The 17,034-nt window shown below is 42.9% G+C and overlaps 1 protein-coding gene and 1 pseudogene across 1 annotated transcript; one reads left to right on the top strand and one right to left on the bottom strand.

Annotated features, from left to right (window-relative positions):
* Positions 1-4,743: 4,743 nt before the first annotated feature.
* On the bottom strand, positions 4,744-14,903 carry TMEM128 (transmembrane protein 128). The gene is made up of 5 exons (XM_057706435.1): positions 14,774-14,903; positions 13,178-13,319; positions 9,391-9,549; positions 6,631-6,739; positions 4,744-5,420 (listed from the first exon to the last, which is right to left on the bottom strand). The coding sequence occupies exons 1-4, from the start codon at positions 14,868-14,870 to the stop codon at positions 6,640-6,642; spliced, it is 498 nt and encodes a 165-aa protein (XP_057562418.1). The 5' UTR covers positions 14,871-14,903; the 3' UTR covers positions 4,744-5,420; positions 6,631-6,639.
* On the top strand, positions 9,677-10,037 carry LOC130835054 (transmembrane protein 126A-like; annotated as a pseudogene).
* Positions 14,904-17,034: the final 2,131 nt, after the last annotated feature.

Below are 17,034 nucleotides of genomic sequence, written 5' to 3'. Positions count from 1 at the left end.
GGGATGAAACTTCCGTGATTCCTGGGAGATAAATGACTTCTGCATGTGGAAGAAATCTAGATAATTTGTGAACAGAGATTAGACTGTGGCAATTTTCTTTTTTCTTTTTTTTTTAATTGAAGTTGATTTACAATGTGTTAGTTTCTGGTGTACAGCAAAGTGAATCATACATATATTTTTTTTCATATTCTTTTGCATTATGGTTTATTATAAGATATTGAATATAGTTCCTTCTGCTATACAGTAGGACCTTGTTGGTTATCTATTTTACATATAGTAGTATCTATTAATCCTAAACTCTTTAATTTATTCCTCCCTTATCCTCTTTCCCCTTTGGTAACCATGAGTTTGTTTTCTGTCTGTGAGTCTCTTTCTCTTTTGTAAATAAGTTCATTTGTATCATATTTTAGATTCCACATATAAGTGATAACATATATTTGTCTTTCTCTATCTTACTTCACTTAGAGTATGATAATCTCTAGGTCCATTCACATTGCTGCAAATGGCATTATTTCATTCTTTTTTACGCCTGAGTAATATTCCATTGTATATATGTACCACATCTTCTTTATTCATTCATCTGTCGATGGACATTTAGGTTGCTTCCAGGTCTTGGCTATTGTGAATAGTGCTGCTATGAGCGTTGGGGTGCATGTATCTATTAGAATTTCAGTTTTCTCAGGATATATTCCCGGGAGTGGGATTGCCAGATCACATGGCAAATCTATTTTTAGTTTTTTAAGGGACCTCCATACTGCTCTCCACAGTGGCTGCTAAACTATGGCAATTTTAAAACACAACCTCCAAATTCTTTGGTACTCCTCCTTTAGGATGGGGGGAAGCCATGTCCCCTCCCCTTGAATCTGGGATCTGTGACTGTTTGACCAATAGCATACAATGGAAGGGACACTCTCAGCTTCTGAGCCCACACTTTAAGCAGGAGCTTCCATTTCCTGTCTGTGGGAACACCATGGTAGGCAGAGTAATGGTCCCAAAGATGTCCACACCCTACTCCCTGGAACCTATGAATATGTTACGTTACATGGCAAAAGGAACATTGAAAGGAAGTAAGGATTTTAAAACAGGGGCATGATCTTGGGTGACCCAGGTGGGTGGGCCCAGTGTACTTACACAGACCCTTAGGAGTGAAGGAGGCAGGCAGAAGAGTGGGTCAGAGCAGTGTGACGATGCAAGAAGAGGCAGGAGAACTTCCAAGTATAAGCGGGATTCGTTGAGACACTGTCCTAGGCTTTGAAGATGAAGGAAGAAGGCTACACAGGCAAGACATGCATGTGGCTGGCGTCTCCAAGCTGAGAACAGCCCCCAGCTGCCAGCCAGCTGGGAAATGAGGATCTTAGTCCTCCAGCTGCCAGGGACCGAATCCTGCCAACGGCCTGAAAGAACAAGGACATGGATTCTCCCCTAAGAGCCTTCAGACGAGAATGCAGCCCTGCTGAGACCTTGCTTTTAGGCTGAGGAGACCTGTATTAGACTGCAAATCACAGAACCGTGAGGTAATCAATTTATGTCGTTTTTAGCGCTGTTGGCGGCAATTTGTTACAGCAGCGACAGAAAATAGAAAAGCTCACCTTTGAATCCCAGCTACTCTGCCAGGAAGGAACCCAAGCTGCCCCATGGAAAGATCCAGGTGGAGTGAAACGGGCAGCCAGCACCATCTCGCCAACCACGAGGGAAGCACCTTGGACATGGACCATCCAGTCCCAGTGGAATCACCTCATGCAGAACGGAAACAAGTTGTTCTTGCCAGTTCCTGCTCAAATTTCAGATTCGTGAGCAGAATAAATGGTGGCGGTTGTCCTAAGGCACTTAGTTTTGCTCTGGTTTGTATGCAGTGACAGGTGATAACCAGAACATACAGACAGATGCACGTGGGAGTTTCAGCCAAGGGGATGAGAGGTGACCCGGGAATCCCAGGCTTTGTGGTGACATCATGACAGGGGTAAAGGGATTACGAGGAGTCCTGATGGTCCTGAGAGAGAGTGGGGATCAGGCTGAGGGCTGGGGGGGGGGGGGCAAGGGAAGCAGTGAATGGAACTCCGGGGTCCACTGAGGTGTGGGCTGGGGAGGGACCAAGTTCCTGAGATCCTTTTGGACTCCTTATTTTTATGCATAAGGGAACATTATACACACTTTTTTGCATCCACATGTCGTAGTACAATTTTTTTTAAACGAGGAACACAACTGGGTATCATGAGCACAGAGAATTCTTCGGTGGAGCTTTGCTGTAAAGGGGACCCAAAAAGTGGTTAATAACTGGAGAAGCATGAGGTAGCCCTATTGTGGGTGTTTGTTTGAAGAGGTAAATTGTACAACACATTGGTATGTTGATAGGAATGATGCATCTCAAGGCTTGAAGATACCCAAAGCAAGCTGTGAAAAGGTCTGCCAAAGCTGCAGCTCTACCAGTTGCTCACATCGCCTTAGAAACAGAAGAGCTACACATTACATTTCTGCTAAGTTGGGGAAATCCCATTCCTCAATTTCAGAACTGAATCTGAGAGACTTAGGTGAGATCTTCGTGGCTCTTTTAGGAATAATCTACTCTTCTGTTTGACTCCCAATCTTCCCTTGACCCACAGCCTGCAATTTGGCTTCTTGCAAATTAGTCCTCAGTGTATACAAAATATTCCTGATTGCTATTTACTTTTATGAATTCCATGTAAACATTTCTTAAAATCTACCAAACTCTTTTCCACCTAAAAAACACTGAGCTGAATCAAAGTCTTTAAAATATTTTTAAGTGAAGGGCAGTTAGCCTGTGGCCACGGATGAAGACACCTAATACCCCCTATTACCTAGACCCCCCCACCTCCCCAAACGATTCAACTTATAAAGATGTGACTCTTAGCTCCTCCCTCATTTCCTCTCCAATGCATTTCTCTTTTGCATAAGCATGCCAGAGACCTTTTGCTGTTGTTGTTGTATAAAACCAAAGAACCCTGATACAGCCAGGATTCTAAATCCTGTTAAGTCTCCAAAAAGACCATTGCCTCCCAAGCTAGGTTCCAGACACAGATTTGGGGGGATCTCAATCTGGTTTTTACCCTAGTGAGCTAAGTTTGACTCTGTTATCTTGTGTTTGCTGACAATTCGAACATTCTAGGTTCTGCAGAGCAGTCTCTGCCCAAAGTGACTGGAACACTATAGTTCTGGAACGAGGCTGCACATCGGAATCACCTAGAGAACTCTTCACACGACAGCCTTGTCACCCGCTGCATGGGAACCTCTGAGCGGCAGGTCTGGGCAACCAGTGTGCAACCCAGGTCGAAGACTTGGTCTTGACACTCAGGACTGGCAGGGACATTTTTAAGAGCACACACTTGCTTCCACGACATCCCTGACTTTCATGATAAACATTCACAACTGCTAATTCTGTGACTCATTATTCTGAGTGGATGTTCTTCCCACAGGCTTGTGTAGAAGCAGCAACAACACTGTTTGACAGTTTTTATTTCTTATAACAATAGGAAAAGACCCGTAAATAATCTGCATAGCGCTTATTTAACGGAAACAGGGACCAACCATGATCCTGTTTAAACAAATTTATTCCAATGTCTCTTTTTATTTTAAGATTTCTTTTTTAATGTGAACCATTTTTAAAGTCTTTATTGAATTTGTTACAATATTGCTTCTGTTTTATGTTTTGGTTTTTTGGCTGCGAGGCATGTGGAATTTTAGCTCCCTGACCAGGGACTGAACCAGCATCCCCTGCATTGGAAGGGGAAGTCGTAACCACTGGACCACCAGGGAAGTCCCTCAAATGCCTCTCATAACAGGGTCGTCTCTCCTTATCACCTTAGCTGGCCACAGTATCAAGCACTTGGCTGAGTTGTAACAAACTGCATTACACAGAAAGTCCCAGCTTTAGGTTTCTATCCAAGTAATAAAATTATTTTGCAAGAAAAGATAAATGGAAGGGAGGGAGGGAGTGATTTCTTGCAGAATCTGCCAAGGAATCTGTGGGAGTTGTCACGGGCACTGTCCCTTGGCTCCACCCAAGTTCCCTCCGGAGGGTCTGAACCAATACTCTCTCTGATCCTATTCCTGGGTCTGCAGCCTCAGCCTTGCACTGGGCGCTCACATCACTGACTGACAGCCACCTGATTCTGACCTTTGCCTGACTTTGCTCCTTACTTTAAATAAATGATTCTCTACACACCCTCACACGCATATGTACACAAACTGGGCTTGATTCTGTTTACTGATCATGCCTGCCTCTTCCCATTCCTGCTCTTAGCTCTACCTCGTCTTTCATTCCCTCTTCATTACCACTTACTGAGTGAGCACCTACTGTGTGCCAGGCACTGCAGTAGGTGTTCCATACACATCATTCCTCTCATCCACAACCCAACAACACGGATATCGTTCCTGCCTCACTGCTGGAGAAAGATGAACTGCTACTCAAGGTCAAGATGAACTACTACTGCAGTGCCCATGCAGGGTGTGATCTGAGCCAGACAACAGTGGAGACTGAAACAGAGCATCACCTGAAGTCCCTTGGGGGTGCGGGGGGTGGGGTGGAAACCAATGTAAGGTACTTAAACTGTCACAATGCTTGTGATGTTTAGGTTTAATGTAAACATATTTGCATTTGAAAGTGCAAATATTATCTTCTGTCTTTGAAAAGCAGAGTAGCCTTCTCTAAAAAGAAGCCCTATTTCTATGTTGAAACTGCTAATAGCTGTTAAACTATTCCGAAGTTAAATTAACAAAACCCACAAGAAAGTTATAAAAACACTTTATTTAAATATTAAGAAAAAAATTACACATACTTAAAATGATTAAAAGTTCATATGTTAAACAAATGCTAAAAACCCAGTAATTTACACAATGATAAAATTTCAAGTGACGGGAAAACAAAATCCTGTCAATTGGTCCTCCTCCTAACAAAATCATTATAAAAATGAAATTATATAGGAATTGCTGAAGTTGGGTTAAAGGCACGACACCATCATTCCTTTATATACACAGCCAGTCATCTCATACAATGAACTGCTGCCCCTTAAAAGAGGGAACAATTTCTCTACAATGTGAGGAGTACATTATGCATCTCTAATGAAAATTTGTTTAAATGTTTACACCAACAGGTTCTCCAATGATCCAGATTAGTTATTTAATTAAATTAGTCATTTAACTAACTGCAAATTAGCTATTTCTGTCTTGAATAGAATAGTTCTACTTTTGAATCTGAAAAATGTGATAATCACTTGAGTTTAGGAATATAAAAATGAAATATAATTTATTCTGATTTCAACTACAGAGCTATAAAGTTGCAGTTCTTCCAAGGAAACCATTCACTTCGTAGATGCAAAAACACACTGTGGCTTTTCCATTGCGTCTGTGGTGCTTTCAGCTAGCAGGATGTTCATTGTTCACTTTAAACTGACAAGCCCTTACACCTAAAAGAAAACCCAAATGAGACGTTCTACCTTAGGCCGCTGGATTTAATAATACTAAAAAGCACAATTCCATCTCCCCACCTACAACACTCTCTGGCTCTCTGTTACCAATTATAAGCTGATGTCAGCAGTAAGTCAAAAGCTCCCGAACATGTGGAAAAGCTCAATACTGAACAGGCAGAGATTCAAAGGAGACAGGGTCAGATTGGCAATGTTCTTGTGGTGAAAGGTCAACAGGGACAGAGGACGTACGGTGAGAGTCCGAATGTCCTAGACACCGCACAGCGTGTGCAGGGGACTCTGCACAGCATGTGTGTGCTAGCATCTCATTTCAGACTGGCAACAATAAGGTGACATCCGTTTCTTCTTTACTTGGTTATAGGGACTTTCCTTTAAAATGCCATAGGGAGAATATGCTGTTTGTGAGCTGAAATGTCAGTTTTCTTTTATGTCCCAATAATTGAGTGCATTAACTTTTACTTCTCTGGGTCTCAGTTTTCAAGTTTCCTTCTCTAGGCCTCAGTTTTCAAGTTTACAAGTATGTAAACTGACACATGCAGTAGATTTCCTCCAAGTTCTGACGTAAGCAACATGAAGAGAGGGACCGTCTATCTTTTTCACCTTGTCCCTAAGCAGGTAGAGTGAGTACACTCAGTACATACTTCTCCTCCAATGAATGAGTAAATAGACCCCACTGCGAAGGCAGCAGGCCCAGGGACACGGTGGTCTGCGGGGTGGCAGAAATTCTGTAAATAACATGGGAGGAACCCATCAAATTTTTATGAGGCAGCCGGGACAGTCAAAAAACAGAGTTTCTTCTCAGCTGGGCAAAACTGCTCATTCTCCCCATGTGCCCATTAACCAAGAACTAGGATCTAGCCAACAGCCATCTGTAGAGAAGTTGATGGAAGTCTACTGCAATAGAAGAGGGACCAATGTGTGAACTTATCTATACTGGAAGGTGCAAACACTCTCTTCATGAGATCTTGGAAGGGCAGGGTGCCTTCTCTAAAAAGTAGTCACTTAGAGCTAAATTATGCAAAAGGGAAGGGATCACATCCCTTTCATCTCAGAGTTCAGTGGACGAACAGCTCCTGTGTAAACATGACTGAAATAACCTACTAGTCTGTTATTGCTATGTCCACTGAAAACTGCCATGAAAGACTTTTCCAAATGCGTTCATTTTTAGAAATACCTTTAGAGATCTTACCTTCAGAAGTCATCCAAGGAGGGAGATCAACATTACAACCCCCATAAACTGGGTAAACAACAGCAGTGGCGTGAAAAATGACCACACGTGCCATAAAGCAACATTGAAGCTGAAAAGAGACGGACAAAAACCCCACACAGTTGACCACTACAGCTCTACTCTATACAACTATATTCTACTGCAAAATCTAGATTTAAAGGACTCACTTTTTACCCAGTTTGGGAAAGTTCATTTAGCTAGTAACTTTCTATATATAAATCGTTTCTCAGATACGTGATTTAGTCAATATTGGAAATATCACAATCTTTTCACAAAGTACTCAGAACTGGAATCACTAAAGCTCCTCTAAAGAGAGCTGGCCTGGCTCAACAGAGAGTTTAGTCTCTTAACGTTAGTGTCTGTAAAGGAATACGAAATAAAATGACTATAGTCTGCTTTTACGCTCTCACACACTATCAAACTATCAAGGTAAAAAAAAAAAATAAGATGGTTAAAGTATTTTTGTTAGAAACAGAATGAAAAAGTCATCATTTATAAGCTGCTATTAAATTTTCCATTGAGAAAAACACTGCTCCTGTCACCAAGGTAAGAATAAAACACTTCCTAAGTGCAATGATTTTTATGGACTTAATCTTTAAGAGCAGAAGTTAATAAAGGAAAATTATAGTCAATTAAACAAGTGTTTCAGGTAAACAATTAACATATATTTTGATAAGAAGAAATTTGAATAGCTATAATCCTACTGTTCTAAAAAATAAAATAACATTTCTGGGGGTGATGTTAGCCTTATAAGAAATTGTAAAATAAGACACCCATCTACACTTGTCACTGAAGGGTTAATAATAACCGCATCACAATGCAACATCTGTCAAACACCCATAAACTTCAACTACAGAAAATAAATTATGGAAAAAATACATTTAAACTGAACACGGCCCAAGGCCTTGTGTTTTTTTTTTTTTTGTTAAGGTCTCTGCCCCAGACATGGTGCTCAATATCTTAGCCAAATAAATTACTCTCCTTGAACATCCAGGAATCTTTAGGCTAAAGCAATGAGGAGTTATCACCTCACCCTCAAACTCCAACATGATCTATGCCTTAGAGTTGTTTTCGTTGTCTGCTTTCATGTGAAGGCAAGAGCACTTGGAGCAAAGCTGCAGTACTCCAAATACACAATAGGCCTTTTCTTTATCAATCATTCAAACATTTCTGGTTTAGGTATACGCAGACGGGCCATGTTACTTTTCCAGAGGAAGAGAGTGTAAAGATGTAAGAATAATTTTTAAGTCCTAAATGCTGTTTTATTTTTTGTCAAGATATTTACCAGTGTCAGATTCAAACTAGAGTACTGTGTAATTATGTATAAAGATTTTTTTTATTTATTTGAAATTAGACTAGATATACATTTTTAAATTTAATACCTGGCTGGACAGGGTTCTGTTAACTCACTGAATGTGTTTCCTTTGTCTTGTGTTAATAAATATTGATGCCTGTTTGTGTTTAATGATTCAAAAAAAAAACCCCAAAAACTGAATATGTACAAAATATGTGGCTTTCCCAAAATTAAAATTCAATTACTATAAAGAGAGGGAAAAACCTAAAAGGCCATACACAATGTTCAGTGTAGTTTTCTCTCTGGTTGGCAGGATCAAAGGATTTACTTCCTCTGTGTTTTTTTGTAATTTACAGATTTTTCTTTAACGACCAAGTTACAAAATACTTTTACAAACTTTTCTTTTCATTGAGAACCTATTAGCTTATGAAAAAGGATATTAAATGTGACACTTTATAACAGTGAAGGAATAAAAAAACAAGGGGCTGGTTAAATAAATCATGATACGTCCATGCAGTGATAATGACGTAACTATTAAAAAGAACGAGACGCATCTATACGCACCGATATGGAAGAATTCCAAACTCAATTAAAAAAGAAAAAGATCACTTTGGAAAACAGTGTTGCACCTATTTACTGAAGCTGGAGGTATGCATACCTGATGAGCCAACGATTTCCCTCCTAGAGACACGTATGTATACATGCGCACGTAACAAACACATGCACAGGCACACGAGCCATATACAAGAATGTTCTTAACGCCATCACTCATAATAACCCCAAAGTGCAAACAATCCAAATGCTGTCAACAGTAGAACAGATAAACTGGGATTCACTTATAGGACAGAATGCTGAGCAGCAATGAAAATGAGCAAGTGTTGTGCACAAGGTGGAAGAGTCACACATAATGCTGCAGGTAAACAGCCAAAGGTAAAAGAACACATGCTACACGAACCCATTCCTATAAAGTTCAAAACAGCAGACAATACAAAACTGAAGTATTTCAGAGCTGCAAAAGAAAGCAACTACCGTGAAGGTGGGGGCAGGAACGATGGCTGAGTGACTGGGCGGGGCACGGGAGGGCTTACAGGGGCCGGCACTGTTCTCTTCCTTGACCTCTTAGGGTTTACACCAAGGCTCACTGCCTGATAATTCTTTCAGCTGTCCAATTTAGATTCTTCCAGTTTTCTGTCTGTATTATGCTTCACAATGAAAATGATTTAAAAAGCAAAATGCAATATATATACAGCATGTCACCACTTGTATTTTAAATAACTAAATATATAAGAAAGATACTACTGAAAGGGAATCAGGGCGACTACTTTCCTATTATTCCCCCCTTTCTTCCTTTTGAATTTTGTACCACGTACATCATTACCTGGTCAAAAAAATTTTCATTCCTGTTAGTCATTCCAAAGGTAACTTACCAAATTCCTGCTACAATAAAAGTAGCAGTTGTAGTAGGTATCAACGCCGGATACTTCATATCATAATCTTCAATTCCACGATACCATTCCAGATAGACTATGCAGTAAAATGCAATCGATAAGCTAACAAGCAACAAGGCACCGCCAAAGAGAAACCAACTGTAGAGAGAAAAATAATGCCCTTCTATTAGCCTCTTATACATCCTCTGCAGCCTAGTAGCAAACAGTCTTGCTGACACATCGTAAATGTGACCCAGGCACATACAACTGCTGCCTTACCGTACCAATGGCAGTGATCCCATTTTTGACAGAGCACAAAGGATTTGTAAGTTTACCTTTGAATAGGTGATTTGAATTGTGACATCTGTCCCATAACACAGGGTGGACAGGTTGGTTTTGCGGGTCTGTACCTGTTTTCTTGGCTGTACCTGTGTATGGTGGCCTACCTACCAGCCAGGTATGACTCAGCTGCTACTAGAGAAAGGAAGCCTCTTTAACTTACTGGATCAGAACTTCTAAGCCTATCTTTAGAAAGATGTTATTTGCAATTTTGCTCCAGATGGTGTGCAGCATATCTTGGGTCTAGACAACATAAATTACTTATAAAGGCTCTTCAGTTACCTGAAGCTGGCCTAGAAATTCAGTGACTGTTAAGCAAATATGTACACAAAAATAAAAAGGTTTAAAAAAGTGCTAATTGAAAGCACCTAGCAAATCAGGTATTTTAGACGTTTTCATTAATAGACTAAATATCTAAGAAGAATATCAACTGAGGAAGAGGCAGAGGGACCCACAGTTACTCAATGCCAGCTTTCAGAAAGTCCAGATCTAACAGGAGACAGATGGGTAAAGATGAGAGTGAGACACATGAAAGGATGAAAAAGTAAGACTTTAAACAAACACACACAAATACATATTTTCATAAACTAACCAACCAAAAAAGTACCCTGGTTATAGCAATGCAGTTTCTTTAAACACACAGGAGAGTTAGCAGCTTTCTGGTTGTTGCTGAAGTTTTTTTGTTTTTTTTTTTTAAAGATTTATTTTATTTATTGATTTATGTATTCATTTATTTTATTTTTGGCTGCATTAGGTCTTCATTGATGTGCACAGGCTTTCTCTAGTTGTGGCGAGCGGGGGCTACTCTTCCTTGTAGGCACGCTGGTTTCTCATTGTGGTGGCTTCTCTTGTTGCGGAGCATGGGCTCTAGGCACATGGGCTTCAGTAGTTTCAGCACGCTGGCTCAGTAGTGGTGGTGCACAGGCTTAGTTGCTCCACGGCATGTGGGATCTTCCCAGCCCAGGGCCTGAACCCATGTCCCCTGAATTGGCAGGCAGATTCTTAGCCAGTGTGCCACCAGGGAAGCCCTGTTTCTGAAGTTTTGAGTGTGAGAGTAATAAAGATTTCGACAGATACCATCAACTCCTCCAAGTTAAGCAGGGTTTCTTGAAATACTGAAACTCGATTTGGAAGGAGTTAATTCATATTGCCTCTCATAAAAGATTTCTAAATGAAGCCCTCCCATCCCTAGAATATCTCCAGTCCTCCCCAAGGGCTGATGGCTTTTTTCTCCTTACAACTCCACCCAAGACCAGGTTCAGTGCGTGTGAGAAAAAGCTCATCAGCCCCTTCCTTCCAGCCCTTGCTGGTCACAGAAGGAGCCAGATTTGGAATATCAGAGGAATGAACCCTTTTTGAGAAAGCAGAAGGCAGCCTGCACGCGCTGCCTCTGGGTGTAGCTCTCACGCCACAGCTGCTCCACTCCCCACTGCTCACCGAGCCTCAGCAAGAACGCAGTGCTACTCTACTTGAAATCCTCAGCCTCCGAGCATGCGTTTCTGTCTCTTCCTCTAAGATGACGCTTTTTTGAGGACAGGCCTATGACTTCCACTTCCTTTTCATGCCCCACAGCGCTGGTCTGGGGGCTGAGCCCAGGCTCTGCCACACACCAGCGGAGGGCTCTTGAGCGTGCCACTGACTCCTGCAGGTGCCCCCAAACACCTCACAGGGTGACGAGTTCTTCCTTACCTCACCATTTCCTTCAACTACCAAGAATACTTAGTATTCTCATATACAAGGATGTATAAGGACACAAATGGATAAATCCTCTCATCTCTCCTAAAACCTCAAAAAGGCCTACCTCCCGAGGTTGGGCTGGACTAGGCACCCCTTCTAGGTGTGCCCATAGCATCCCACGCACACCCTCACATGTTCACAGAGAACGCGCCTCGTGACCCATTCATCTATCACAGCCTAAAATGAGCTGGTGGAGGGTGAGAAACGTGCCTTGTTCATCACTGTCACCATAACTGGATACACCTGAGGCTCTCGTGCAGCATTTCATGAACAAAGCAGCAGGTGCTACTGGTGGTATCTGAAGCAACCATCCCTTCTTTTCCCAGTCCCAATTCTAGACCAGTAGAGAGAAAGGAACCAGACTGATAAAGACCAGCTGACAGAGCCATGGAAAGAAAACAGCTGTGGTGAATGTGACAAAGTGCTTCCACACACTGAAACCCAGAAACAGACTTACCCACCGGCTTTCAAGTCACAGTGAAAACCTACAGACCCTCTCACGCCAGGCTTGCCCCATAAAACAATGGCCCATGGGAATACGGGGATATGTGTATAAAAACAGTTGATTGAACTTGGTGCACCCCCAAAAAAATAATAAATAAATAAATAAAATTTAAAAAAAAAAAAAACAAGAACAATGGCCCAGAATCTGTGCTTCCCTTGGGCAGCTGGCTCCCAAGAGGAAGAAAGTGCTGAGCTACATGTCTGCTTCTTCTTCCCAGGAGGTCCAGCACCTCCCAGGGAAGGAGCCAGCAAGGCAGAAGGGCCAGAAGACGGGAGTGTTTAGGGAAAGCTCCTGCTTGTGGAAACAAGGAAAGAGACCAAGCTCTCTCCCTCCCATAGTTTACATACACCCCCCCACACACCTGCTTTCCCCTGACCGCCTGCTCCCTCACTCTCCTCAGGCGCCCCTCCAGCAGTCACCACTCCTCCTGAAGGTCTCTGCGGGACAAACTGTGTGTGCCCCCCGAACAATAACACCAGATCAAATAGTCCCGTCTGCACCTTTCTAGCCCCACGGCTACCTCCAAACAATTACATTTGCACTCTAAGCAAACCACCCCTCTCGATGCCAGCTCCAAACTCACCAACACCTCTCCCTCTTTTTCTGTTATCTAGGGGCCTCCAGGACACTCTCCAGTGTTCAATGAGGACCCAGGAGTGTGATTAACGACCTTCCCCTCCGCGTCAACTCCTGAGATTATACTGAAGAGATTTCAATCCTCAGAATGATGGACTACTTGATAGCCTGCCTCCTGTCACCAGTGAGCTCAACTCTAATTCCATCATGGCCTGTACATGTAGTTACCTTGTTGGCTGTAACTAGTCTCTGAAAATGAGCTCTGAGACCCAATTCCCACCCACCACAATTCTCCTTCCCTCCTCCCAGTGCTCGTGTACTTGATCTTCTTAAAGACCTTCAGTCTTTCTCTCTCCATGGTTTACAAATGGATTAGGTCCTTCTTAAATTCACCACCTTCCTCATCCTACAAAATATCTGTGCTGAAAAGGCGCCCTGAAATAATTCCCAGCCTCCTTCACTCTGCTGCACGTGCCCAGAACATGTGCTCTTTTTCAACTTTGTATTACCAGCACCTCCAACAGTATGTCTGGCGGAAAAGCAGGTGCTAAGCATTTGAAGAACTCAACTCACAAAACACAAAAAATAAAACAAGCATGTTTAACTTACAAAGCAATAACGTTTTCTTACCTACTGGTGTGAAAGTTTTCTTTAACGGTTTGAAAGAAATCAACATAATAGGTCACAGCAATGGATGCCAAAATCCAGAATCCAGAATGGATATTAAGCCTGGGAAGAGGTTTCTCCTTTTTCTCAACAGCTGTAGAGGTTTCTGCAAATAAGGGAGATTTCAACTTACCAAGTAACCATTAATTTCGCAGGAAATATTACACTTATTTTTTTAGTTTGGCCACACCGTGCCGCTTATGGGATCTTAGTTCTCCAACCAGGGATTGAACTTGTTATAAAACCTGTTCAATACAGTCAACTTCTTTTCCACTAAATGAATTTTGGAACCAAATTTATTTATACAGTCTTTTGGAAAGAATAATGCCATCTGGTAGTGTAGAAATTTTAATGTTATGCTTCCTTTATCACCTAGGAAAGTGATTAGCCCTGTTAATTATGAAAAATGCAAGTGGCAAACACTGGAACACAAAATGGACCTGTGGTTTTCCAAAAACACTACTATATAATTATTTTAAGCTAACACAACTTTTTGAGGCAGCTCAGAAGTAGAAAGGGCACAGTGGAAGTCCAGTCCCAACACGGTACTATCTAGGCAGGTGATGGACAAGTCAAATTCCTTCCATTTGGGACTTGATCTGAAAGAACAGGTGGCTGGGGTTGGGTCAAATGGGGCCTAACAAGTTCCCCAGGTGACTGACACGCCCTTTCTTTCAATTCATGTGAGAACCACTAGTATGCATCTGAGGTTCCAGACCTTCAACTATCAGAATCCCTGGAAAGCTTATTCATAATACAAATTCTGGGAGACACGCTCAAAATTTATAAACCAGCATGCCTGGGCATGATGTTTTCTGTGTTCATTTTTTAAAGGTAATAAATACACCAGATTTACAACATACAGGACAAAAAGATCTAAAATGAAATCTCTCTCTCCTAGCCTTAACCCCAGTTCCCCAGCCCGAAAGCAACTACCAAACCAGTACCAACTTCTACCGAATTCCTGCATATTCTATGCATCTACAGGTCAACACACACCGCTTGTTATCTGGGTTGAACCCAAATGGTGGCACACCAAACTTTGTTCTGCGCCTCCCTTTGAAAATCATCCACATTGGTACATAAAAGTCTGCCTGCTGTGTTGTATATTAACAACCAAGTGTATTTAACCAGCTCGCTGCTGACGGACACTTAGACGTTTCCAGTCGTTCGTTGCTACAAGCAATGCTGAGATGAGACACTCTGCAAACACGCCCCTGTGTTCTGCTACAAGGATGCTTCTTTGGTAGATACTTGGAGGTACAACCGGTGGATATCTTTTATTTTCATGGATACTGCCAAACGGGTGTTAAACCAGCGCTCCTGGGAATCCTGAAGCGCTGCTGAGATGAAGATGAGCAGGGCTACCTGATCTCTAAGGGTCTTTTACGACACTAAATACCCGACTCGCAAAATTACTCGGCAAGCCTTGAGAAAATGAAACCCGGTCCCTCCTAACTGGGTAGGGCTGCGGGAGGCCCGCGGGGCCGGCCGTTTCCGGGCGCCTAGCCTCCGGGAACCTCGGCGCGACTCGGAACGGGCCTGGGGGGAGCGCCTCACCCGGCCCGACGGAGCCCTCGCGGTCCAGCGGGACCTCCGCGTCCGGCGGGAACTGGTACCGCCGCCGCAGTTGCTCCCGAGCCCGTAGACCGTCCATCTTGGCACCGCCCAGAAACGGGGCGGAAGTGACGTCCAGCCCACCTGAACTTCCGGTTCCGACGGCGGGGCGGGGGCAGGGGTTTCTTTCTGTGAAGGGTGGAGACTATGTTGTGTTCGCCGTTTTGGTTCGTGAGAACATAGGGAGGACTTGGCTTTGCTATCTCTGTGCTCAGATCCGCAAACGTGATTTGAATCTCAAAATACTGATCCTTCCTTTACTAAAGATACCCCGTTTATTCCGAACTGTGGAAGCCCAGAGGGCTCAAGCTTACTGATGCTGGCGAATGCGCGCGGGTGGGACCCTGCGGTGGTACTTGGTTGGTTTTGCTCTCTGCGTCCGGAACCTTCTGTGGCTCCCCTGTGCCCAAAGCATCTCAGCCCCCAGCTTCTTCCCCCCTCCCTCCTCCCCTCCCCCCTCCCCGCTCCCCTCTGGTCCCTTCCAGTCGCGCACCTAGACTTGAAAGGCCGTCCAGTGGGGAGGAAAGGACCGCTGGGCCAGGCCGGGAGCCTGCGGTGGAGTCTCGACATGGAACTGACCACTTGGGTGGTCAGCGGGGACTATACCTGCCTCGCGGATTTGTTCTGGGGTTTAAATACGAAGCACCCATATGTGGTTCGTGTCCAGCCCTTCTTACCACTTCTGAGAAATTGCCCCCAGCCTAAAACGTGGGAGCTAAATTTGTACTTTTTCCCAGGAATCTGTCATTTCCCATCACTCATGCTCATAAACTGAAACAGATGGTGTCACTAATTCACAAATTTTTTCCATCAATAATCCTGTTTACACTGTTGGTGGGAATGTGAATTGGTGCAGCCACTATGGGGAACAGTATGGAAGTTCCTTAAAAAGCTAAAAACAGAGCTACCATATGACTCTGCAATCCCACTCCTGGGCGTATATCCAGAGAAAAACATGGTGGGAAAAGATACATGCACCCCAGTGTTCACTGCAGCACTGAATACAATAGCCAAGACATGTAAGCAACGTAAATGTGCATCCACAGAAGAATAGATAAAGAGGATGTGGTGCATATATACAGTAGACTATTAGCCATTAAAAAGTATGAAATAATGCCATGTGCAGCAACACGGATGGACCTAGAGATTCTCATACTGAGTGAAGTCAGACAGAGAAAGAGAAATATCGTATGATATCCCTTATATGCAGAATCTAAAGAGAAATGATACAAATAAACTTATCTGTAAAACAGAAACAGACTCACAGACTTAGAGAATGAACTTATGGTTGGGGGTGGGGTGGGAAGGGAGATGGGGGGAAGACCAAAAAGGTCCTACTTTATAGCACAGGGAACTCTGCTCAATGTTATGTGGCAGCCTGGATGGGAGGGGAGTTTGGGGGAGAGTGGATACATGCATATGTATGGTTGAGTCCCTTTGCTGTGCACCTGAAACTCTCACAACATTGTTAATCAGCTATACTCTAATATAAAATTAAAAAGTTTAAAAAATAATAATAATCCTGTTTACTACTCTCTTGCCTCCTTCCTACTGTGTCATGTGATGAGACATTTTGTGCTTAGCCATTCAATCATTTACTGAGCACCTACTGTCTGCTAGGAACTGCTAGGCACCACTCTAGGCCATACTAGATGCATGAGGCATGACGTTGCACTTGAGGAGCTCCTGAGCCAAAGATGACCACAGACACTTACTACAATATAGAGCAGTGTTTATAAATGTACAGAAGCGTTTCATTAATTCAGTCAGCAAACATTTTCTGAGAAACTACATCGGCTAAAATGCTGAGGACAGAAGTAAGTTAGATTCTAGTGGAGGAGATGATTTCCATCCAATGCCATGATAGAGATACTCTACATGGGTGGGGTTATGGGAGCACCAAATAAAGGGCACCCCTTCATTCCGCTGGGGTGTGTGGGGAGCAGGGGAGTGGTTCGAGGTGGGTTGTATACAGGGTTGGATAGTCTGGAAAGTCACCCTGGAAGTAAAATTTGAATTAGTAGGCACTCTTTAATATCGTCTATGTGTTATGAGTATTTGCAGAAGAAATGTTATAAATATTCATGAAAAGTATTTCGTTTCTACAGGTTTATTTTATATCATTTCTGCAGCTTTTCTAGCAAACCCTTTGGAGCAAAGGATTTCACAGCTGGGTGGATCATATGGCCTTTTTACACAATACC

Source organism: Hippopotamus amphibius, chromosome 13 (genome assembly GCF_030028045.1).
Source record: "Hippopotamus amphibius kiboko isolate mHipAmp2 chromosome 13, mHipAmp2.hap2, whole genome shotgun sequence".
NCBI lineage: Eukaryota > Metazoa > Chordata > Mammalia > Artiodactyla > Hippopotamidae > Hippopotamus > Hippopotamus amphibius.
This window is presented reverse-complemented; position numbering and strand designations above follow the sequence as displayed.